Here is a 27219-nt window from a genome sequence, read left to right as displayed (position 1 = left end):
GCCTTCCCCGCGACGTTAAACGACCGCGAGGGCTAAAAGTGCATTTGTACGCGGGTGGTTTATCCGCGCGTCTGGAGCGCACGTCCGAAACATTCACCTCCCTGAAGTTATCGGGCTTACGTAATACAAATCCATTCAGCGCTCGGGGCACGGGGGTGCGTTTGTAATGGCCTCAACTCCGAGATCCCCAGATTTACGCTGCTGCCCGTGAATAAGTAACTACGACAGGGAGGAGAAAGGGAGTAAGTAAGTCGTATGATGTATGATTTCAGGTATCGAGAGGGCGCATAAGGAGGCTAGATTAGCGAGCCTGATAGGGGTCGAGGGGGGCCACGCCGTCGGGGCGAGTCTGGCGGTCCTGAGGATGCTGTACGAGCTGGGCGCCAGGTATCTCACCCTCACGCACACGTGCAACACACCTTGGTGAGTGTGCCAGCGCAGAAATAAGAATGGCGGTGATGAACGGATGATCCTTTAAAGCGCGATCCCCGATAAGAGAGAGGCGAAAGAGGGAAAACGCGGTTACGCCGGCCGTTACGCCGGTCGTTACGCCTTGTATCGCGCAAACTGCAATTTCGTTGGCGGTCTCCGCGTACACAAGTCCCGAGCCTTAATCGCGTATTAAATGCCCCGCAAAGTGCTGGCGCGCAATGCGCTGCAACCCATTTCGCTTAAATCAAAGCGCTAAACGAGATCAGATTAAGGCGAAAGATTATTCGCTGCTTGTGTACGGCGACTTCCCGGTGCTAAGATCGATCTGTCGAATCTCGAATACGTTCCATTTGGAATGCACATCTTTGCGGGAATATTCATAGTTAGGGCTTTATGTTTACGAAAGAGATCTAAACGCCGCATCCGTGCATAGCCGGCAAAGAGAGTCATCAGCGAAAAAAACGTGAAACTTTCGCGCAATGGACTGGCCACGTCGGGGTCAGAATGTATCACCCGATACGCGTTGATGCGTGAATAACGGTTGCAGCGTAGAATTTTATCGTCCGGCTACTGAAAATGGGCCGCAATAACGCCGGTCATCGCGGCAGATGTAATCGCCGGTGCCCTTCCCCCCTCCTTCCTCCCTTTTGCAAGCAGGACTTTTCATCCGCGTATAGTTGCCTAGAGCGTAACACCCGGCCGGTAATTTCAAGCCGTACAGAGTTTCGTTCATTTCTCCTGCATTAAAAGCTATCGCTTTGAACGCGAACAGTAAAACGTTTAACGTAAACGGATTAAAGTTCCTATAATAGTTCGCGTGTGGACCGTAAGAGATCAACGTTACCGCGATGCGTTTGTGCGGTAATCCGCAAAATTCACGAACAGCGTAGTTTTACGGTGTTACCGTGGCCTCTCAAAGCCACGGCCGTATTAGAAAAAAAAAACGATAACGGCAGTGTCAAAAGATTATACAGGTCGTCCGACGTCCTGCATCAGCTCTTCATACTCCATAAAAACATTTCGATTATTTCATAAAATTTTTATTTCTGTAAAATCAACTAAAAGCGATTGGACGATATTGCGTTGTAAAAAAAAATTCTGAAATTCTATTTACCAGAAAACACGAGTAATTTACGATAGTATTAGTTTTAAATTACAAAATAAATAATAATAATAATCAATTTTCAAGTGTAAATAAGAACCGAACAAATTGCTAATGTGAGACGCTATTACTGGTGTGTAGAATTAATTAATATATTAAAAGAAACAGTTTGAATGTGCAATTCGCGAATGTTTCGGCCTAAGGTCAAATATTTTTCAATACAGTAAAAATTAATAAGTATGGAAAAACAGCATTAATTTATCTGCAGAAATTCAATTATCATTTCGTTGCACTAGTATATTATTTTATATTAATAAATAAAGTAAATTTAGCATTTATATATATAAACGTTTACGTTAAAAAAAAACAATTTTTGGCTTATCTAAAAATTTACAGATCTGAAACTAATTTTGTCACCAAATTAATTATGCAGCTCAAGCGTGACACTCAGCCGTTCATAATTATTTTAATCATTAAACAGAATTACTCTCTGATCTGTATCTAACTAAATATTAACAAAACCATCCGTTCTCTCCGTGTATCTAAAAAGATGGCACACCAAAAAGGAAAAAAAAACTGTTTTCGATGTCTTAGGAACAAAGAAATTACAAAATTTAATTATGCAATATTGTCTCTCGGTGGTGTTTAATTCAGAGCGATCTTTTGCGTTCCGCACGTCGAGCTGTTTCGTTTTGGGATAGGGAAAATATCGGGATGCGGGATTACGTGAAGATCGCAGATCGTGCGGCTCAGCTGGCGCCGCGCGCGGCAGACGGAGCGTCGAAATATTGCGACAAACAATGAAAATTCGCGAGCGGCGGCGAACTTTTACGAGACAACTCCTCGACGGCTGCAAGACGAACGCGATAGGAAAGCTTTTCGAACGAACTGATGTATCGCGCATTCCGTCGCGCCGTTCCTCCTGGGCGGGATGAGCCCTGATCGATCTGTCCCTCCTGGTTTCGGGCTTCCGATTTTATGGCATCGCCGTTGTGTTTTACGACATCGCGATGAAGAATCGCGTTGCTCCATTATAGATAAATTTCGTCGCGTTATCGCGTGTACGGCCGGAACGGATTTATGCTTTTCTTACCGAATTTTCTTTTCCGCCATCCCATAAAGATTTCCATCGACACCGAGGCTCTGATTAATTAACGTGTTACGGTAATATTTTGAAAGTTTTTACGTAAATTCTCCCGTAATCTAATACTGTTATTTATTACATTACGTTCAAGTTAAATTCACGCATTTCCGCGTTTCACTCAATTAAACAACACGCTCATTACATACTCGTTCTGTTTGAAATTATCCAAAGAGTAATTTACGAGAGGCAATTTAAACAAGGCACGATTATTCGAAATGTCGTTGAATTGTATTAAAATGTCGTGTTTTAAAATCAACCGTGTTTCCTTACGGCCGAGAATAAAAGAGAATACCGCGGGCTATTTCGTCGAATAATACTTTCGTCATTACGCGACGTACAACGAGGAGCACGCGAGACAGCGATCAACTCCGTCCGGCTTCCACGGGTATTCCACGGGTATATTTAACCTTACGGACCTGAGGACCGACCGTGCGGCGCGGTAATAAAACACGCTCGGTAAAAATCGGCGACAATAGGCGCGTCGTCGGGCATCGGCTGCGATTTATTTCCGCGACGGCGGCGCGCGGTACGCGCCGTCCCGTTATATTTCACGCGTCCCTGCCTTGCCTCACGTCCGTTGCTTTGCAATTAAATCTCGCGTGTAACACGATAAATCCCGCGCGGATTAACGTTATATTGTAGCAATATTATTCGCGTCCGTATTCCGGGGGATACCCAGGCATTTTACGATAGACAGGGCGATTACGACGGCGTGCGCGCGGTCAAACGAACAAACGAAAAAAAAAAAAAAAAGCCGCGCCGCCTGCTCCGTCGCCTGGAGGGACGCGCGACCATAAATCCGCGAGATCACGTTTGGCACGACAGCTGCCCGATCGCCGTGGTCCAGCGCGATTAAGTTCGGCGACGGCGTCCACCGGCGTGTACGTGTACATACGGCTCCGATTGACCGCGCGGCGCGGAAAAGCGGAACGCCCGCCGCCGCCGCGAGAGGGGAAAGCCGCGAGATTTAATGGCGCGTGTCCGTCGCCGTCGCTCGCAATTAAATCCGGCTAAAACTCGCGTATAGCCGATCCTCGAGTCGAGACGGTAGTAGCGAACGCGCCCCCTCTTTCTCCCCTGATTATGGCTCGGTTATCGATTATCGCTACCATTACTGCCACCGCATCATTGCTCTATTCGCGACGAGCTTAGAGGATACGTCGCTAATGCGCACGATTGTCAGCGGTATTATCCTCGGAGTCCTCGAGCTGACGTCTAAAGCACGTCGTACGTCTCGCATAATCCCATCTACATAAGATATTTAACTTTCCCCCCTCGCCCCCTCCCTTTCCCGCGGGGAAGGGAGAGAGACGGTTGTTATCGCGATTAGTTGTGTGCTCCGGGGGAGAATTGGGATAGCGCGATGTGACGTGCGAGACTGAAGGACATGTATAAGTTATGAAAATGACGTCTGAGGGAAGCCTGCCTCTTATCGGCGGAAAACCGGTCACTTTTGCATAAAAGCCAGTCAATTATCACGCCGCGAGAAAATACACGGTCGATCCTATCAATGGTCCGTAAAGAGGCGATCGTGATCATTCCGAAATAGGTACGCACAAATGGCAGATCAAACGGTACGTCACAGACAGTCCATATCGATCTGTATTTAACAAAGCCGAAAGATAAGGTTTTTATAAAGTACCCGGCGCTCTCTTAAATCATTTGAAAACATGAAATCCGTCTGTCATCTGTCTGCATGAAAAATTTTCTATTTTCCTTCCTCTAAAATAGAAATTTTTAAATGCGAAAGGGGGGAATGTCGATCAAAGATTCTTACGTTTTCGTCCGAAAAACCAAATTGAATCAATCAGTAATGAACGTCGCTGTGCAATGGAAATTTAATGAAGTCGCGCGTACTGGAATATTCCCGAGATCATTTGGAATAGAAACGAGTTAGTTGCGGTATGATTGCGAGCCGGCCATTGTGCGGCCCGCCGCGAGCTAATGTCCTGTGAATAATACCATTGCCCGTTATCGTTAGTATTATGGGGGCGTGGAAACCTGTGATTAGAGGGAATTCTATCGCAATAACACTCACGATTGTAGCTACTGAGTTACTGACCTGTTGGTTCGTTAGGGCAGACTGCAGCACGGCGGACGAACCCGGTCAAGTGCCTCAAATCGGTGGTCTCTCGAATTTCGGCAAGGTGAGTACGAAGAAGAAAGTATTTGCTAGAATCTAGATCATACCTCGATACGCGTTGCTACACGGCTTTTCTTGTATTTGCGAGGACGTGGAAAGCCAACGTTGAACAAAAATATATTATGTGTAACGATAATATAATAATAATTATTATTATTAATTATATAACGATAATATTCGTAATATTCCATTCCTTCTGAATTTCCGATGAAGCTCGTTAGACTTTGCGGAAAGCCACAAACACGCGTTCTCGATTATGGCATCGGGCACGATTTCACGGAACGTACGTATCCCTCTATAAATCTATCACACTCTATCAAATTATTTTCGCGAAACTATCATACGTCTCCCCTTCGTCATATACGCGATGTAAAAAAAAAAAGCAGATTGCAACCAGTGCTATCAATCCCGCTCGCTATTATTTATGGCGCAGCCGTACGTAAAGTGGAATTGAAAAAAAAAAAATAACATAGGTGTTCGCATATGGGAGCGCAATACGATTTGATTGCGTTCCTTTTCGAAACAAATCTCTCGAAATTTTCCGGATTAACAACTTTAAAGTTCGATTATGGCGTCAAACAGAATTAAAACACACTTTCTGTCCGCTCTCTGCCCGTTGCGAGCGATTTTGTGACCGCCCGCGTCAGCCGTATACACAACTGAGAGTTTAATCGTAAATCTGGTGCGTTCTGCGCCGCTTGTATCGACGTGTCGTCCATAAATATACGGATTTCAATGAGAATTTAAACGAAAAATGGTTTCACCAAAGTGGAACCGAAATGTTTTTGGTTCAATCGGGGATCCGTCGGGAACGGTGGTATCGAATTTATTGCTACGGTGATTTCGCAGAAGGGGCGACGTGTGCACGGTAATAGCGTCAAATCTTTTGATACCATTGTCTCGTTGCATCGCACGTTTCAGTCGTAAGAACGACAAAATTAAACATTGCACATCTTTGTTTTCGATCCCTTTCGATCATACCACGGGGATCGTTTGTGTTTCAATTAATTTTCAACATTTTTATAAGTGTATAAAAATGCGATTTTTATTGTACATATAACATTTTACATGAAAGTACAATTGTTAATTTAAAAAAATGTTATAAGCCGACGAAATATTTCAAAGGAAGGAATGCGCGGACGCAAAGGATCTAAGCTGTGCAAGTTTAAAGCGATGTATTTTATATTCTGACTATCGCAGCTCATTAATGGAAAATTAGACAGAAACCATGATTAGTTTGACATTATACTTTAAATAGAATCACCGTTGTATATTCCATGCAAACAAGTTATTATTCACTGCAATATTATCTACAATGTTTTGACACTTTAAAAGTGTTTATAAAACAACGGTAACTTTTCGCGAAACTAGATTCCGAACAATCTACCGATCGAGCTGATCCTCTGAAAACTACTAAAATGGATGGAGCATGTTTCGAAGTTCTACGGCACCATTGTTCGCTTACATGACGAAGGACGGTTAGTCCAACGGATTAGTGGTCGTTTCCAAATTCACTCCAACTCCCTGATACGCCCAGCTCTGTCCATTACTGTTAAAGTACCTACTTAACTTTTAATATGTAAATTTCATCGTCCCGAGAACTTTAAGAGCATTACGTCCTCTTCATAAAGGCCGGGAATATTTTGAGATATATTTGGAACAACTGGAGTTTATTAAAACATTTTACGAGATCCCACCGGAGAAAGTGTATTGCGAGAATTTACATTTAATAACGGCAAGATGCGCTGTCCCTCGAAAATGTCGAACGATGATTAAAACAGTGGTAATTTTAACGACAAATTGCGCGGGCGCTAATGTAATATCCCGCGTTGAGTTTAGGGTTAACTTCGAATACCGGTCCAGTTCGTAAACGATGACGCCTCATTCCTAAGCAATCACTTAAGAGCAATGCCGCCTCTCACCTTTCAAGGATATATCTTACGCTTGTCAAACTTTAAGTTTCTCGCGAAAGTGTCACGTAGAAGGGTCGTTGCGAAACTTTACGCTGGGGAATAGTCTGAGCAACAGGAATGTCAGTCGACAGTCTTCATCGATTCGGATGAGCTTAGGAAACGGTAACAATAAACTTTCCTCAGCCATTTCCAAGTTGCGAAATTGCGGTAATTGATCCAGTTTCGTTTGCGCCATTAATGTTGTCTCCGCGCGGCTCATTGAATTTATTTCGATTATCGAAAAGCGAACTAAATTTGCCGGCAAATTGGCATCGTCAATTCGATTGACCGAGGCGAAGAAAACGCCTGTAAGTTAGTCGCATCGTTTCTTTTTATATTTCTATATTCTCGATTAATTCGATATCCATTTATCTCGCCCAAAGTACTTTCGCCGCGGTTTCCAATTAATCGATTTCTACGCAGTCTTAATCATCGTAGATGTTCCGTAACAGAAATTTTGATTGTGTTTGCGACAGTGGTACGGTTAAGTCCTTGCCGATCAAGGAGGAATTGAATTTGCACCAAGGTGATGCTTCGAGCTGTTAGTTGCACGCTCAAACAGAGCTCCAAGAACTTCATCCGGTGAGTGCGGGGCGCTACCTAAGCTCTTGTTCCATTATCGATAGAATTCCGATGTTAGAAACGATGTTTAATCAAATCATAAATCGTTTCTGCTTATCTTTTTCCTCTCATTTTTCACCGAGGCTCTAAAAACTTTACACACACGCTTTATATTTATTTTACTTTTAAGCTTTGCATTCGAGCAGTACACTCTTTTATACTTGTAGCACTGTTTTAATTGCTACTCAAAGAATTGTACTCTCCTTAATTCCATTCATGTCTGCAGGTCTGCAGGTCTGTATGCGGAAATAAAATACGCGCCGGTCGTTGCGAACGATGACGGAGAAATTTTATCAAGTTCTTCCTGCAAGAAATGCACTTGCCAGCTCATTCATATTTTATGTGTAGAGCGAGGCCGATCTTTTCCATTGCGCGTTCACCTATCCGTACTGACGGATATCATCCATCGTTTTTCAATGCACGGCAAACGGTCAGAAGCGAGAGAAAGAGAGAGAGAGAGGGAGAGAGTCGCAGACGATCCCAGGGGCGTTTTTCGACAGCTGAAGACGCATGCGAATGACTTTAGGGATGCGGTACAACTATACACCAACCGCGGACGTAGAAATTGCTCAAATATTCAATGGAAATGGCGCGACGGTGCGACGACCCTTATCCTTTTGGGACAAAGAGATTTATCGCGTACTCTTGTCGCGTGTCTGACACAATACAAACGCTCGTCGAGATGTAAGCAAGATCTCACTTAAGATCTGCTGATCTTCGTCTCATAACAGCTGAAACCGTCATTAGAGTTTATTAAATCTACGGTAAATAGGGATGAAGATGAAATTGCCGTGCGAGCGTGGCAATAAGATGTATTCCTGAGATAGAAATTTGGTCCGACATGTCGGATTTAATTTGCGATGGATTAGACCTAAAGATATTCTAAATTCAGCATCTCAAATCCAGTAATTGTCTGGACTTTTTTCGTATGCCGGACAAAAACAAAAAAGTTAAATAATTTTTATAAGAAATAAAAAAATTTAATGCTCTAAGAAATATAAGTATATAAATACATTTTTTATATTTTGTGAGAAATTATATAACTTTTTGTTTATTTCTGAAACTTGGAAAAGATCCAAATCATCTCGGATTTAATCAAACTTTGACAAGCATACTCTCGATTTATGTCTTACATATTATTATATTTATATTTTAATATTAAAATTTTAATGAAAAATAATCATAATGTCCATGAATTTTATATTAAAATTAAATGTTATAAGATTCAATTATTGTTAGTACAATGCCATATAATTATTCGGTTTTTTTTTTCAAGTACCGGCAAAACTTACAAAAACTTATTAAATAGGTTTCCAGCCACCACAAAACTGTTGACAAAAAAAAAATTAAGTATTTAATCTGCGTTACATCCCTTATCAGTGTCGAATTTGGACAGCTATTAAACATCAAGTCCGGCATGCCCAATTCGATCCTGATTTCTGCCGGACATAATTTGTACTCGGATATTTTTCCATTTGCCTAGATTTCCTAAGCGCTGTGCAGTGTAGATTGCATTTGGTCCAAATTGTCGGAAACGAAAACAAACGGGATTGCTAACCATGACAGATGTTGCGATTACGTAGCACATACACCCCCAGTTGACTCCTTTGCAATGAGCATTTCGCGTCACGTTCTCATGGCACTTTAACGGTATTCTGTAGATCCGCATCTTATTCCACGTGCGGAACGTAAGATAGGAAATCCGGGATTCTGGTAGGCGGCATCGCGGACGTGCACGATTAAAAATTCATAGAAAATCTTCGAGTCGGTACGATTTTACGGAATCTTGGATTTACCCGGAAACTTCCGGAGAAGTTCGATTGCATTAGCCCGATTGTATCGTTATGGGAATCGGTTTTGTGCGCAAAACCTTCGCGATCGTTTCGGTATACAAATAAATCATTCAAAAAGAAATATCTATTATTTTTTTATAAGTTTCGCCTTAAAAATAAAGAAATATACCTTTTCTTCTGCGGGTACCGTAATATTGTAATAAAAAATTTAATAGTTTTCCTGAAATCTTTTACAGATACTACAAAATTACCGCGGCATCGTCCGGGCACTCAAGTAAATTAAAAACCACATTGAGAGATTAAAGTGGAATTACGTGTAACTTTTTTTCCCCGCGGCTTACGGGCCCGAGTTTACAATTATTGATACGAGTGAAAGGGGAAACGTTAACCGTGACGAATCCCCCTTTGTTCCTAAAAAGCCCGCCGCTACTAACGGCCGAAGCCACTTTCGTCCCGCCATTTCGGGAAAATACCAACGACGTGCTTGCCAGACATTCGTCGAAAGCCGCAGCGTGCTCTCACGGCGCGGTGGGACCGGAGGAAACAGGACATACAACTGCAACTGAAACGGAGCACTTCCGTCGACGTGCGGAATTTACATCGCTCGCATATTCGTAGGGCGAGTTAACGCGACTCGTCGCAGTCGTCGCCACGTGGCGTCGTCGTCGTCGTCGTTGTCGTCGTCGTCGTCGTCGTCGTTGTCGGTTTTCGCGTTCGCCATTAAAACAAGACGAGTATGACTCGTCTTAGTGGCGAGGACGATAACGTAAAACGGAGTACCGACTACCGTGTTCCGTTAGCCAGTGGAATGTGTTTTAATGGCAACCCTTTTTCTTCAAATAAACAAGAAGCGCGACACATTGATCGCTCTGCGGTTGTATAATAATGCAAAATGCAATTGATATTCGCTGCGATATTTTAGAAACCAACGGAAGAGCTGCGCCATAATGTTTTTAATCAAAACAAGAAAATTGCTAGTAGCAAAATATAAAATCGCAGATTCATTTTTAGTAAAAAGAATTATATTAAGTTTTTGCGCGTACTTTCACAAAATTTCATTTAATTACGTACTTTTTGGACCACTTATTTTGCGACTAAAAAGGGAGATCACGGCTGCGGGCAGCGCCGTTCGGACGAGTTTTTGCTGAGTTATATTCGCGGCACTCTTGAAGAAAATATGCAAGCGGCCGTCACGACGTCTCCTTTATTTCCGCGAAATTTGCAATTCAAAGTTTGCAATTAATCTTTGCCTCGACTTACAAGCAAATATAAACTTTCACACATTCTTATCGTTTACTAAACATTTTAATCGACGGCGATCAAGGTGGTAATGATACTTCAAAAGATCCAGATACTTTAATCGTAATACTTGAAATAATACCTCTAAATTACATTTTAACAAACAATATAGCGTCGTAACTCATGTTTCACGTCCAATATAGACGTCAATGGAACGGAGAGATTTGAGATGAAAGTTCCTGCCCGCGGCAATACACGATTCTCTGCTTAGCGACTTCGATTCTCCAAGTTATCGACTGCAATTGACCGGACAGGTTCGTGTGCCACTCGGGCGATTCGGTCTGCTTCTGACACGTTAGCTATTTACGTTCGCAGAAACACTCCTGCCTCATCCCCTCGTTTACGCCACTCTCGAGTCTTCCCTATTTCAAGCCTCCGCCATCGTCCTTAGGTCCTTCTCGTTTCCCCCGGGGGTAACAGTTTTTGATACACTGGGAAATTTCAGCGAGGAGGCTTCATGAATCCTTATTGCTGAATCTGCTGCGAGGTACGGAAAATAACAAATTGCGGAATGGGAACCCCAAAATGAAAACGAGAACAGCGCGCTAGAAAATAGATTTTAATCTTCGCATCCCCTTCGTGCGGATTAGATCTTGATTTTTTTTGTCGTCGCACCGGCCCTTGAATGAATATTTTTCTGTACGGACGCGTATGGTGGTGCAAACATTTTATTTTACAGATTTAACGACACGCACGTGCGTTTCGTTGCGTTCGCAATTCAATGGGCCACGGACTTTCCACCGTTTTTCATTCGTAACATGCACGCGCGCGAAAAGCCAGAGTTGAAATTCCTGTTATCGACAGGCCAAAATTTTAATATCGTGTGCTCTCATACTTCGTGAATTCCAAACTTCAAAAGTAATTGTATTAGCTCTATTTTCTATACGCGCTTAGTTTCTTTTTAATAGACTTTAAATATTATATAACGCCGGAGATAGTTTCTTTTTCAGAACAAAAGAAATATCGTCGAAACAATTCATTTTCAGCAATTTATCAGAGCGAAAATTTCTCGGTCAAACGAAGGTAACTTTCGCGTCAGCGAAAGTACGCATTGCAAAATGCAGCATCAAATTTGAACGAAGTTTATAGATCTTTGTTGCAAGGAGTCAAATTTTTAATGCGTAATATTTTTATTATCAATATTTCTCGTATCACTAAATCATTCCGCGCTTGCGGTTCGTAGTACTTTATTTCATTCATGTTTCCTCGTTTCTCGCAAGTTCTATATTTTGTTCTCCTCCCTTGTCTTCTCCCTTTCTCTCCCTCTGTCCTTCATCTTTTTCTTACACCATCACTTCTTACGAGCGGTGACACCGGCGAGAGTAGCGAGACCATGGCGGAAGCCATTTCCGTGGCACTGCCCATAATTTACGTAACTGCATAATTCTTCTTGTTTCCACTTATGCAATAGGAACAACGGCTGCGCCGTGCTCGTAAAGATAAAAAATTGTCACCAAGCTCCCCGAGATTGCCGGGCGTCCGCGGTAGTATTTCACTTTTACGGAGTCTCTTCACGCGGCTAACCGGTAATTCTCCCCCCTTCTTCCCACCTTCCTCACCTTTCGTTTGCCGTTTCTGCCCTTTCGTCCCGGGTATCAGGCCGGCTTTAACGCGGGGCGCGCCCCCGATTAAGATCTAAAGAGCCCTCTCGGCGTGTTTCCATTTCCTCCTCCGGAGCGCCCTCGGAGGCGTTTCTCCTCCCTCAACGTGATCCACGCGCATACAACACAGCTTAAATCAGACAGCCACTTCTGCCGGGTGTTCGCCCTTGCAGCATCAGAAGTGAATTTGTGTAACATGGTGTTCGTGCTGCGCGGCACGTATCTATTGTGCTGAGGGAAACGGCGAGATGCTGAGCTACCTTCGGGAACGATTTGTGCAATGATAATCGTGCGCGCCGCGCATTTCGCGGGGCCGGGCAAACGATCGGCGGAAAATAAAGGATTCCGATCGAGCCGGTAAACCGACGGCGTTCCGATAATGACGCCGCCGATCGCGGTTATCTTATTTTTGAAATTGCAGCTCCGCCGCATACAATGGCCCCGCCCCGTCGTTCCGACGCTTGTACGACAAATAAAGGAAGGAAGTTTAATAGGAACTTGCGGAACGAGCGTTGGGACCTCGAGCAGCCAGATATAGCGAGTTCTCGATTATATTTGATAAGAGCCATATAAGAAAAATGCCTGTAGTATTTTATTATTATCTTCAGCAACTGAACCGATGACGAAATTTATTTTTCCGTTTAGTCTAAGAACGTCGACGAAAAGCTTCCGTAGTGTTTCACCTCAGAGTAAACAGTCGTTTCAGTCGCTCCAAACCGAGAAGCAAAATTGCTCCCTGCGTCGAGATTCAAACGATAATCGAGCGACGCGCCCGTCGGATTAATTAGTCGATCCTTAGAGCTCCGGCGGATCGTCGTGGCGCACACATCATCGCGACAGTTTATTTATACTTCGAAACTTCGCGCGGTTTCAAGTTCGACCCGTCGCGAACGAGCCCGGAACGAACCACTCGTCGTCCCCGGGCATCGATATAACCAACGGCTAAACCTTATATCGATTACGAGTGTGTCGAAACATCTGGTCAAGTAAACGTTCAAAACTTCTGCATGCAATGCGGATGCAGACGATCTCTCTGTCAAGGGTCGAACTCGAACATCGATATACGATCCGGTGCCCAGGATAGTCGAGGACCCTTCTCCAACTCAGCAACATTCGACGCAATCAATTCGGTTGGTTGGCTGGCTTAACCGCTCTCCCCGATATTCCGTCATCTGGGACAGTGTCGAGTCGACGTGTCTGTCCGGAACAATCAAACTGGCGCGATTTAATCTACTGAATTTGTCGATGAAACTGCCGCCGTCGTGTACAACGGTGCAAATGATGTTTCCCTCGCCGTCTTGTCGCTACTCATAATCACGTAAACGTTTTCGCTTGTCGTCAGACCGAACGTCGTCCTCCCCGTCTTCGAACCGTTCCTCTCTCACGTCTCTGCTCGTATAATAATTTACTTTTGGGGATGTCTGTGTTATTTCCAACGGCAGGTTTTCGGTACTCCGGTATGTTGCTGCAAAGAAACGACGAGGAAAAAAATTCACTTCCTCCTCGTGTCGCGACGGTATATATTAAATTGTATCCGGCAGGTATTCGCGAAATATTCCCGAATATTTAGGGCTCTTTGAATATTCAAGTACTTGAGAATTCGTCGACCTCTTTTCCCAGTTTTCTTCCTCCGCGGCGCTCTTTCCGCTTCTTGACGGTGAAAAAGGGATCGACCTATAGCTGCACGCCGGCTAACTGCGCCTCCGTTGAACCGAAAGTCGGGACATTATAAATCTTTCGCGTACCGTGAACCAGCCGACACGCTACTAAAACCTGTGAGAAGTGATGCGCATTATCTGCGAGAGTACGACAGATTTTGCCCGGTCTACTCCTGTCTGCTTCTCCCCCTTCCCCCCCTCCTTTCTCCGTCTCCCGGACGACCCATTTACGTCGCGTCTGTCTTATCTATCGTATCGACACGATTTCGAGTAAATAAGCCGACGTTCCGCGCGCTCAGTAGAGAAAAGGAATCGGGCGTTTCCCGCTTCAAGTCACGGATTACAGAAAGCACGGAGGAGATCCGCTCGACCGTAAAAAAGCCCGCGATCAAGATGGATGGATGAAGTAGAATGTTTCCCGGGGAGTTCCCATTTGGAAATCTACCGGAATAATTCAAATGTAACTTTTTATGACGCGAACAACAGTCATTTCGCAACAGTATAAAGCGCATGAACGGCCACAGCATATTTACAGGAAACTTTCTTCATATCCCGGGGAATGAAAATATGTGCGAGAAAGGGGAAAAAAACCGTTCTTCGGTCATAAATAATTTTAATCGTCCTTCTTTGCACGCACCACTAACGTGCGCAATTCACTCGAATCCGACTCGATGTACACTCTCCACTCGTACGTTTGATCGGTAACCTTCTTTTTTTTTTAATATTTGTTTAAAACAAATATAAAACCGTGCAACGGTGAATAGATTTACATACGTCCGTTCGGTTTTACACGCGTAACGTTCGTCAAATGAGTTTTGACATGTATATCTTTCCCGCCCGCGTGTAACAATCCAGAAAGAATGTACTCCTATTCCGCCCCGTTGCCACCCGCGTTGCGATATCTCGCGCGGCAGGGGCTTTATATATGATCCCCTCGCTTTTCTTTTATGCCTCGGACTCGGTATCCGCATCATTTCTCACCTACACCTGGGCAATAAACAGGTTTTCGAGCGCCCGGCTGAAAATTCCCAGCGTTACTTCAGAACTCGAGTTGAAAAAAAAAAAGAAGACCGTCGAATCTTCTTACTTCGATGCCGTAAAAGAACATAGCCTTCCTTTCTAAAAAGCGTCCCGCCGATCTCTTTGATGTGCACGTTGAACTTCCTTTTTTGCCAGTATTTCTTTCAAATCGCTACTTAACTCTCGCGTTATGAACGGGCGCCCTTATTACATAACACGCCCTTGTTACTAATTACCATCGTGCATCTCTCTCTCTCTCTCTCTTTCGTGCATCTATCCTTTGTGCAATGCCTTAATTGTCTCAGAATAAAACTCGTTTTATTATGTAATAATTGTCCTTCCTCCTTTTCTACTCGAAATTCAAATCTTCGTGCCGTCACAACGCAAATAAGCCGCCACGGTCGTTTCTTCCTCTTCGTGTATATACGTGTAAAATATATTAAGAGACGTATCGCGCTATAGATACGGAAGCCTTGCTCGTCTAGTGAGCAATGAAGCAGCCATGTGTATGGAAAGCGTCTTTTTACGAGAAAAGTAACAAGATCCGATACCTAGGCCGTTTCATCCCTCTCTCTTCTAGTCCATTCCCCTCGACCAGGACCGTGATCGTTCTAGTGGGAAAACTTTTTTTGCAAAAAAGAAAACGCAGCTACCGCGCTGCAATAGTATAAGGAAATACGAAATAAGCAAGTGTCGAACCACTAAAGAAAAGAAAAAGGAAGGCCTTCACATAGAGGAAGAAGGGGAGAGACGGCGGCATTGAGAGTACCCACACGCGCGTACCCTCGGACGTTTAATAGAACGTTGCAATCTGCAAAATCCTTTTCTCTGTAATTATTATCCGGAATTATCTCTCCGGGGGAGAGAGCACTTGTCTCGCTCGGGGAAAGCGCCAGATTCAACGTCGCGTAAAATGAATTTCCCTGAATAAGTGCAGCGAAGCGGTAGAGACAATATTTCATTTGCAAGAATTTATTTAATTATTTTCTGGAATTCGATTAAGATCCCGCGCGTATCTTTACGATCCTTTCGAATAGTTCCCGTGCGGATTCCCTCACACGTTCCTTCGCCTTCAATGGCGATTCCCTCTCGAAAGAATAATTGTTTACGGCCACGAGAAACGGAAAGAACGCTCGTTTCAAATAAGCATCTCAAAATGAAGATTTTAAATGTCTTAGAAATGAAATTTACGCCTCTGTGTTGGTTAGGATATTTTCACGACTTGCACTTTCTGATGAGGAAGATTCAAAAATTGAAAATTATGCAAGAACGCTCAATCAAAACGAGAAACGAATACTGCTGACATGTCGAATTTCACTTTGCGTTCATAGTATGCAAAGTTAACTGGTCAAGCATGAAAAATCCGACGAGGACTCTGATCAAATCAAAACGAGCTCGCCGTAAAGCCCTTCCCGACCCCGTTGCATACGATTGCGCACAGTCGTACTTGTCGTACTTTGTTTGTAAATGGATTCATCGCAAAAACGGTTTAAAATACGTCCTAGTTTTTCGGAAAATTTTTCTATTTCTCCGATGGCCGCGGAATAGGGTAGTCGCAAAGAAAATAAATTCTTGTTGCAAAATCACGGAAAGGAGAGTCAGTGAGGGAACTCGAGCGTTCGTTACTGTAAACTGCGAAGTACATACAGTCGGATTGAGAGTAAAATTAAGTAATCCGCTTTAACTCCTTTTGAATATTTCGCGTTAACTCGTCGTCTCTCCATCTCGTTGATTTTTTTACACGCCTATCGCTATTCTTTTTGATACAATCGGATAAATTTAATATCGCGACTTTCTCGTAACGTCTCAAACAAAGAGAGAGAGAGAAAAAGAGAGAGAGAGAGAGAGAGCGAGGGTGAGAGAGTGATCAACATTCCACCGATGCTTTTTCGTTTTCGGGCTGCCTGTATCGTATCAAAAGTGAAGCGATTTAATCGGCCATCCACAACAGCGATATCGAAAGAAAATAGAGGACGAGCGCTTCTCCATGATACGCCACGTACGCGAGCGGCAGATAGCATCGCACGGTGGCTATATATGTATGTATATATATATATATATATGTATCGCGGGAGGTACTCCGCTTTCCCTGTTACAATATATCCCGAAGCTACGTTTTCCAACCTTCTACGTGACCCTTTGTATCGACGCGACGTGTGTGGATCCTGACGTGCACTTACACGCGGCCACGTTTCGCGCGAGGGTCCGTCGATCCGTCGAATCCGATTCGCGTCTGCACGGCGTGGTGCATGCGCGCGCCAAAAGTGGCCGATATCTACGGATCGCCGCCGCTGTTCCCGCGCTAAAAGCACACTCAGTCACACCCCGATGCTCCCGGTTAATTGCTTCGGCAAAGCCCTTACCTACCTACCGAAAGCGCCGGGCTAAAATCACGGAGAAAGGAGCAGCCGGGAGGGATCACAGGGCTGCGCGTCGAAAGTAGAACGCGCGACTCTTCTCCTTTTTTTTACGTGTCACTCACGCCTCGACACCCTGAATACTTTTTTTAAGCAATAACGCTGTATATATATATATATATGTAATAACGTCTCCTTACATTACGCGCTTCGTTGAACGGATATTACATGAGATTCCACTTCGATGTACGTTGTTGTTGAGACAACTTTACTTCTTCGATGACTAATCACTTTGCGAAGTCCCGATGGAATCGAATGGGATTGTAATAAACAGGATAAAAAGTTCAGCAAAAAAAAAGGAGAAGGCAAAAGGAAAAGGGAAGGAAAGGGAGAAAGAGGAGGAAGCGAGCGAACTGCAGATGGGTGATTTATTATGCCGCACTATCCCAGACTTCCGAGGACAATAGGTTAATATTTCGCGAAAAAAGAATAAGAGAGCCGAGAGAAATGGGTTATACGTGTGAGGAATAGTCGATATTTCTTTCGCGGGGATCATTTCTCAGAGGCTTCGACGTAGGGGCATTAATCGCCCCCGTCGAGGGTGCACTTGTCTCGCGCCCGGAAGGGGCATTAACTACTTACCACGGTCGACTTCGCGACGTTATCAATATTGCAGGCTCCATTCCCTTAATTTCATAAAGTTCGCGCGCTACAGCGCGCTCGCGGGGACTCTTACATCGGGGCGCTCTTTAAAACTGCATTATCGTTTCCTCTCGGTCCGCTCTTCGATCTTAATTCCCGGGATCCGCGGATTATCTCGTAGGCGCCGCGCGCTCAACTTTCGAACGCCAGGCCCTTTATTAACTTCCTCGCTTTTTGCCCCCTTGTCCCTTATTCCCGACCGCGCGCGCTCGCGTTCAGTTCTTAACCATCGACAAACTTTAGTGAGCTGCTACCAAAATCGATTTTCCCTCGCGCACAGGATACAGATAAGACTTAATCCGTTTCAACATAGCAGTAACGTAAACGTTGATTCACCCAATACGATCGCAATACTATATTGAGGTACATTCTTAGGAATAACGTTAGTTTACTTCAAATTGAGAATAAAATGACTTACGGCAGAAACTTGAGAAGTGTTCCGTAATAAAAGTATCGGTGTTTACTTTCATCCGTACTTTCACAATTATATGATAAGACGACACTGAAATCTCGATGTTACCCTGAGCGACACGAAACTTTTGCGACTTATGCGGAACGTCGCGGGTCAAATTTCCGCGAATTGAATCCGAAGAAAAGCTGCGACAGTTCTCGCAACAGTTTCTGAATTAATTTGTCGCAACTGGACGCCGGAAGAGCCGACACGGATGCTCGCGAAGTAGCAGTATGGCGGTATAGCTGGCCGATAAGTTTCCGAAAGCGTTATGGGTTGACCGGCCGCCCTTTTGAGGCCAGCTGCGTGTTCCAGTAGTTCGCGTCTAAATAATCGCCAGGACGCCGACAGTTTCGCAAACTGAAGTTGAACGATAACGGCGGCCGTGGGGGACGGCAAAGCGCGGATGTCGCAGAGGGTAAGTTTCACCCCCTCCCCTACTCCCTGAGAAAGAACACGGGATGACCAGCCGTCCCGTCGCCGTCGTCGCCAACTTGAATCAATCAAAGCGAGAATCGCGTTCTCGCCGCCATATATCTGTGCGGGTAAACAGAGAAGGCCCCGCGTGTTTTCTGCTCTACTTTCTCTTGCCTCCGATTCGCTGGACCATTCATCGGTAAAACTTTCGGCATTCCGAATCGTGCAATTTCCTATGCAACCAGCAAAACGTTACTCGACCGACACTTTGGCTCCACGAAAGGACCTGGGAGACCGAATCTTGTCTAGGATTTAGCCAGTCCACTTTGATCGAGCGGAAAATGCGTTTCCGGGAAGCGACGCTTAGGATTGCAGGGATTGAAACCAGCGTAATTTCGGACAGTTCAATTTTGAATGCCGTCACGTATTCGCGGAGAATGTAGGTTAACTGAAGTAATCCCCGCAAAAATGATAACGATAAAAAATGAAACTATTTTTCAATGATATCGATAAACGAAATCTTTATGACATTTGATATAAATGAGTTATTTTTCAGAATTTTGATAAAAATTTATTGCTTGTACGTTTTCATTATTAAAAAAATTATTAAATAATACAAATCGAATAATTGTATAATTAAAAACAAACTGCCTTGGAACTTTTCGATACCTATTTATATGAATAAAAATACTAAATATATAAAATTAAATACTGATTAGTTAAAAAGTTAATTATTAATTTTAACTTTTAATTTAATTTAGTTAATTTCAAGTGAGTTTTTAATTTTTAACTTCAACTTGTTATTTTTTAAATACATAAACTTTAATTCATTATTTTTTCCTCAGTCAAAAATTTACTTACGCAAAAAGATATAAAATAAAAAAGTACATTCCTCATGTATAGAAAATAATATTTTTTGTTATTTGATTTGATAAACTTAAATAAAATATTAAATTTATTTGATAATTCCTATTGTAAATATTTTTTATCTAGAACGATCTAATTTTAAAATTGCGATATTACAACTCTAATGTAATTTTAATAATACTTTTCAAAATAAATTAACAAATTAATTTTAATTTAACTTGAGTTAATTTTAACGCAACTTTTAACTGAGATAATTTTTCGTTTATACAAATTTTAACGTAACAAAATTAATTTTATAAGTCATTACAAACTTTAATTAATTCTTTAAAAATATTAACTTAACTATCTCTATTAAAATATTAAATTATTTTTTGTACAATTTATATTTTAAAAAATTTAATTGAAACATTTATCTCAAAGGTTTCAATAAGAGATTTATTTGAAACATTTTTATTATAAAAATCTTATATTTTATATGAGGGAAATAAAATTTTATGCTATTGGTACATTCATTCTAATAGTATGCGTAGTAAGAAATAATAATAATTCTAATAAATATTCTGCAAAAACTTCTTATTGAGAGAGATAAGGAATTTAAAAAATGTTCCACTAAAAGAGTATTAAAACTGTAAATTTAATTTTATTTAATTTTTTTTAATTCTGTAAAAATATATTATTTGTTCATAAAAATTTTCGTTATGAGGAAATATTTATTTTAATATATATATAAAATATCTCTTTCTCTCTCTATCCTATATTATTAAAAGACCGAAAAAAAAAGTCGCTTCTATACGCTTGACGTTTGTAATGCCCAATTCATTAAAAAATTCCAATAAAACTGGAATGATAGCAATCGATGATATTTCATCTAAAATATTCTCTCCATTTCTATTAAATAACGTTGTAAATAGAGGAAATTGATTTTGATTTGTCTTCAAAGGTGAATGGCCTGAAACTGTACGATCGCACGGTAAATTAACTTCGTCTCGGAGTCAAAAGTCGAGGCTAGGCAAAATTAGACGCACACACGGGTTAAAAGAGAATGAATAAACCCCTTCCTCGGTTTTCGCTCCGAAAAATACCTGAGGGAGCAATGAATGGAAGAACGTATCTATGATACGAGTGGATACCTTTCAAAAGGACTCATGGGAGAATGAAGCTTATTCGTCATCCTGTCGGCCGATAGGTCGTACCAGCCACCACCATTGCGCCACCTTAACACACCCCAGAGATCCTCGAGGGTAAATTTTTCCAATAACCCCCCAAAAATATATATCGTCATTCTCCGAAAAAGAAATAAATTCACTGTGAATGTGCCTGGGGTATTGAGTTCATAGATTAGGGCAATAATGTATTCAAAAAGAGACCCCTTACTAATCTTCATCAATCAAACATTTATGCGCGAATATATTTTGCCTATAATAACACTGCATATGATTCCATTTTCCAACGTTTAAATGCCTTGTAAATATATTTGCTCGCGAGAATAATAGACTATTTTCTTATAAAAACAATGTGATAAAATCAAGCAGCTAAAAAAATACAAATAGAAAAAAATAATCAACTGCAAATAATCAATTGCGATTGTTTCCTGTTTCCTTAATTCACGATATTTTTATTAAAATTTACCGTTTCTAGGCAAAGGAAAGATAACCACAGCGAAAAGTAGGAATGGGTCGTGAATACGCGGAATACGCCCTTCAGGAAATAAATTGCTTGAATAATGGAAAAGAATCGCTTGAGCCAGGCTTACGCATCTCTCTGATCTCCTTCTCCCCTTTTCATCAAGGCTGCTCGCCAACAAGACCAACAGAACCGTCCTATCGCGTGTCACTCGCACGTAGCCAATCCCAATTGCACTCTCCTCTTTCTGCGATTTTATGCAACAAGATTTTTCTCAAGCTTCCACCGACTGTTGAAAATTTAGTCTCGTTGAAAACATAGATGCATTCAAATTTTCTCGAAAAATAATCTTGTTACGAGAAAATCTCGAGAGATATTGAAAAAAAAAAGAAAAAAGGAAAAGCATTCATAACGCAATAATTTTATTACTAAATTTTTCACATCTACGTGTTTTCTCGGCGTTTTTCCTCTAATTTAACGCGTCACTCAATCTGTTACAAGATTTACACACACGTGAAAGTTTTCTCTATTTATTCGTCGACACCTCGAGAATCCTCGTGCAGCTTCTCTCGTGCCTGAAGCATCCACAATGAAAACGAGACGGGAGTCACGCTAAGAATCCGTCACGACTTGCGAGAGAGGGAGAGAGAGAGAAAGAGAGGGGGAGAAAAAAGAGAAGCTGAGGCACAACTATGGCAAAGCCGTGGGGAATAAGAAAGCCGAGAAGGAATCCTAAGACGTTCAGTTTATCACGTTGCCAGTTTAACAAAGCATTCTCGTTTAACGGAGATAACGTTCACCGCGCAGGAAAGAAATCGGAATTCGTGCGACAACTTGGCTCCTAACAAGGATGACTCTTCCGTGCCAAAGAATTCAGGGGGTTCCAATTTTTGTCGTTAGTTTCATGAGGCCGTGTATTGTTGTTGGTAAAACGCACTTAAAGATTATTATTTTCAAATATTATCTCTTATCTGACATTAATATTTTATTCATAGTAATTTTATTATAATCATACGTTGCATAATTTTAATGTAAAATCGTCCTAAAGAATACTAGACCGCAATTTTTCCAATATAAAGACCCAGTAAAAATTGTATTTCACCGAAGCTGTTATGTCAGCTTTAAAATCTCGCGACGTATTCTGCAATATGCTCTCGCGAGTTGCGAAAAATGTCTGCATAAATCCTAGATACAATTGTCTCTTAAGCATATTGATTGTCGAATACAGCACCAGGGAATCCGACCTTTCGATTTATTCTGCAGGGCCACTGCCTCTCGCATTGGCATTCTTCTCGAGAAGGTCGCAGCCCCAGAAAGAATTCGTTTCTGAAGCTCAATCCGACTTGTGCAATAAGTGTCACTGACCTAACGTGCACGTACTATAAACCAGTTCCTCCTGTTCCTCTGCTACTAACACGAAATTTAATTCGAGAAGCAACCCAGACAGATACGTAACAAACTCTCGCTCCACTTTAATCTTACGAAAGCAATAACAATGAACAAGAGGTAGTCCCTCTTCCGAACGGCCCGGCCGAAAAATTTATCAGGGCCATAATCATAAATTTGCCGCGAAAAGAGAAACTTATAAAAAGAATTGTGCGACGCTGCGTGTATATTAAACTCCCGTGAAATCTCTGTGCACATGTAATCCGGATCAACGGATCGGTTCATTGCGAGAATATTCGAGAGATGCAGCGAGAAGATATGTCTTTCAACGTTAACGCGAAATTCTTCCAAGTATTTCAATTCGCAGTGCCCCCGATGCCATTATCGCGAGAACGAGCATCCGCTCGCGAGTAGTGTCGAAACTATTTAACGTCGCACGTCGCGAAACTTTCCAGAGTGTCGTGCTCGAGATGAATCGACTTGGGATGATGGTGGACCTCTCTCATGTCTCGGTGCCCACGATGCTGGCCGCCATGACAACGTCGAGGGCGCCGGTGATTTTCAGTCACAGCAGCGCTCACGCTCTTTGCAATTCCTCGCGAAATGTGCCTGACCACGCCCTGCGACTTTTGGTAAGCTCTTCGGGATCGGCGAAAAGTAACGAGTAACGCGAATTAATTCAAAGCGATTTATACGCGATGACTTTCAGCTCCGAATTGCTCGCACACGTGTTGTAATTACATAAACTAAATTTTATAAATTAACGTAATATATACACTGGGGAAAAAAAGTTGTTGATTTAACCAAATTTTTCAACTTGATTAAATTTCTTTAATTCAATTATTTGTGTATTTCAGACAAATATATAAATACTTAAATTGAAGTTCAAGTATTTTATGTATTTAAATTAATTATAATAATTACTTGAACTGAAGAAATTTAATCTAGTTGAAAAATTTAGTTAATTTAACAAAATTTTTTTTCTCAGCGTAGCGATGATTTTTGTTAAATATATACGTTAATTCAAATAGATAAATAATTCTGTTATATTTTATTCTAATTCGGCATGTTAAAGAGGAATACGGATATTTTGTTTGCAGGCGCAGACCGGTGGTATAGTTATGGTATCCTTCTATCCCCATTTTATCAGCTGTGGCGAAAAATCAACGCTCGCGGATGTGGCAGGTGAGCAATCATTGTGATAAGTTACCGTTTCGTTTTGATTATTAACAGCTCTGCGATCAAGCCGACGAAATTCGTATCAGTAAAAAGAATAAATATTAGGCCATCCGTTCGTTTGTTCTTTATATTAAATAAAATTATCATAAAGTTTTATTTATTTAATATAGCCATTTCTAAAAATAAAACGTGCTTAAAGCTCGATATTTATTCATCAAAATGTGACATTATCTCGATTCTTTAAACAATACAATTTGAAATCAAATAAAATTGGCTATTTCTCACATTTGTTTCCATATTCTTTCCGAAACAGGAACAAATGTGACATTGATTGAAATGGCTCTTTGTCAATGCTTTTTTTCGCCGATATAACAGTATTGCTTTTACTTTTTGTAACTTAAAGCACGACGGTCGTCATCTTCTCCGCTCGAAAATAATCAACTGGGCGAGTGACACAAAATCCGCATTTAATTAACCCGTTTTTTTTCGACTGTCCCTATATCGCGATTGAACTGCAGCTTTCAACGTCACGGTTAACGCCGCAAAGGGAACATCTCCCTGCTGAAGCGAGCAAATGAGTTTTCGCGTTAGGTGTCAATTCCCACGGGTTGCCATCATATTTGCATTATTACGGAGCAGCTCAAAGTTCCGAAGACATTAACATTTCAGATCGCGCCGATGATATAAACGGCTGTGTGTGCACGTGATACAATTATACACGAAATACCATGGGAATGGGAGATTTTAATCTGGCACGTAGAGCTTCGAGAAATTCTATGCGAAATTAAATATAATATTTCTCGTTTGCAAAGTGTGAACCGATTTAAATTATTAATTTTACAGAGTCTGGAAAAAATAAATTACATGGTGGCGATATAGCTTTTCTTTGTGGTATCAGTATAGTATATACGTATGGCATGCTGCGTTTTACAAAGTTAACTGTGTATACCTCTCGGCGCAACGAGCGTGATCGATCGTCGAAACCGAAGCCATCGTGTGTAGGGCGAAACCGTAATCTAAAGTTCACACTTTCCGCGACTAAACCGCGGGGTTCCAAGTGCATCCTGCGAAAATCGAGTGTTCTGCAGGCAAACGTGACAAAAAGAGCAAAACGTCCGTGACGTGGCAGCAGTCAATTCCGCTTGCGGTATTGCCAAGCGGCGTATCAATTTTTTTTTTGTTGATGCAAAATGTGAATTCCGATCTACGAATCGTCGCTCGGACATTCTTCCCCGTAGACCCTCGCGATGGAGGAGTTGCGCGTGAAAATTATCCGTAATTCATAATCTCGAGTGCAGATAATAAACGCGAGATAATAAATTCTTTAATTTCGTCCATTTTTCGCCCCGCTAATCTCCGGGATCTCGCGAGCAAAACCGGCCTCGACTCGGAACCCCAGAAAATTTGTAGTTTCCCTAGGATCGCGATAATCTCCATGTCCCCATTATCCGCGTACTTTCTACAAAAATACACCGGACGCGGCGTATAAGTATAATATTGTCCCGCAGTGCGTAGAATGCAATTCGCCGGGCATCTCGGACGCAACGCGTCGCAATCATCATCACCGCGCGACGAAAGAAAAAGGGACGAATGTTAATTGCTGGTTCCGAATGGCCGCGCATCGGACACAACGTAAAACGGGCGCAGCCGGGTGCCTGAATAATCGCTTCCTTCCGCAGGCAGCATCTCTAATTGCTTTACATCGACGGTCACCGAGCCGCGGAGAGAATTATATATCCACCGAGGGAGAGAGAGAGAGAGAACGGGGAAAGAAAATTATTTATGTGGAACGGGAAGTGTGTTAAATACAGCGGATGTGTAATGATAATTTTCGGGATTGCAACGCATTTCTGTCTCCCCGTGGCCATTGGCGCCGGTTCGAACCGCTGACGATTGATTCGAGCTTTCTCGCCACGTTCGCTCTTTTCCTTCGCCCCATTCCGGTTATCTTTTCCAAAACCGCGTTGCGCGCACGCAACAATTCCACCCCGGGTTAATGATAACAGTCGCGCTGTCGCGTAGCTCGCAATTTCCCGATATTACATTTGTCGAGTAACTCGTTCTTTGTTTACCGTGCGAATTCAATTTTCTCGATTTGAGCCCGCTTCGAGCTCGCTCTCCACGCTCGCAACGGACGAACCGCGACCGAAAAAGCGCTATATCCGTCTCCGGCGTGCGACGAATGTTGCGGAAGTTATTTTCGATCGTCGGTAACGACGTGTGTCGTTTAAAACTCTTTGCGTTCGCACACATATCGCGCCTCTAAATTACGTTCAACGGGCCGCGCGCAGTTTGTACGTCATGTTCGAACTTTTGATCCGCTTGGCGAGCCAATCACAGATTTTAAATTACAGCACACGATCGATTTCCTTCGCTCGCTGGGAACGTGCGGCCGGTTTCGTCGCGCGCGCACGCACGCACCCCGCTGCCGTCCCGTTTCAGCGAACGCACTCCGCATTTACGGCATACACTGTTTCTTCATTTCCCCATTTTGCAGAGAACTTTGTATATTCTGCGCGTGTTTCGCACACGGTGCACTAAAATACACTACGGTCCCGGGAGAGACATTCGCACGTTATTCCGCCCAAACAGACGTCAACCGCGCTGTTTACGTCGGCGTACATGCAAATCGAAAGATCTCGCAGCAGCCTGCTAATGGCGCAGCCCACCACGTCACGGCGCACGGGATGCAATGCAAATGCCACCTCCTTCGTTTATGGCAACATGCAGCAGTCATGCGACAAAGTCACTCGCGTTCCTTTAACGGGAGCACTTTGCAAAGATAGCTGCGCACAAATAGCTCCTCCGTTCTTCTCTCGTCTCCCTCCCCCTCCCCCCCCCCCCCCCCCCCGCGTGTTCGCAATCAATACCGTCGTACGAATAATTTTCCAATTTTCGATAAACACGGGCGGAGGGATTTTTCTGAAACTACCTATACGCACGTGAAATCTCGTTAAAATCAGAATTTCCGATCAGCGAGGCCGTCCGCTCATCTCCTTATTCACCGTAACCGTGATTTTCTAGCCGCGCTTGGTAACGACGTGGCCCCACGTTGAATCGTTGATCAATTTTGAAAGACCGCACCAGGCGAGGACCGGCCGACACATAATTTACGATATAATGGAGATAACGCGCGGGGGCAACGCGGCGCGAACGCGAAAATCGAAATTTGTGACGTTTCTGATATGTTCCGCATCGCGCGGCAACTCCGCGAAGCCCCGGAACAAAATTGCGGTGCAATGAGGCGTAACGTTGTGCTACAGAGCCTGATCGGCTATGAATTATGTCATTTATCCGATCGATTATGCATGTCACCACTGACACGCCGTTATCCATTATCCGCACTAAGCGCCGTAAATGCATTAACATTCATTAGACAAGTACTTTTCTTGTTGATTTTTGGCCAATCAATACACGTCGTTTCGGTCGCGTGGAAGAAGGTTGCTAACCGATCGGGTGATCGGTAACCGAT

General features: G+C 42.8%; 1 protein-coding gene across 2 annotated transcripts in view; it reads left to right on the top strand.

The window, feature by feature from the left end:
- LOC105838792 (dipeptidase 1) overlaps window positions 1-27219 on the top strand; it is an 84232-nt gene that overhangs the window by 36546 nt on the left and 20467 nt on the right. For both annotated transcript variants that reach the window (XM_028190319.2, XM_028190318.2), the window contains exons 5-8: window positions 273-423; window positions 4756-4825; window positions 23024-23200; window positions 23669-23753. In XM_028190319.2, the coding sequence (XP_028046120.1) occupies window positions 273-423; window positions 4756-4825; window positions 23024-23200; window positions 23669-23753 (483 nt within the window). The remainder of the gene's footprint in view (window positions 1-272; window positions 424-4755; window positions 4826-23023; window positions 23201-23668; window positions 23754-27219) is intronic.

The sequence above is a fragment of the Monomorium pharaonis genome, chromosome 8 (genome assembly GCF_013373865.1).
Source record: "Monomorium pharaonis isolate MP-MQ-018 chromosome 8, ASM1337386v2, whole genome shotgun sequence".
In the NCBI taxonomy this organism is placed as follows: domain Eukaryota; kingdom Metazoa; phylum Arthropoda; class Insecta; order Hymenoptera; family Formicidae; genus Monomorium; species Monomorium pharaonis.
Note: the sequence above shows the minus strand (reverse complement) of the source record. Positions and strands in the feature narration are given on the sequence as shown.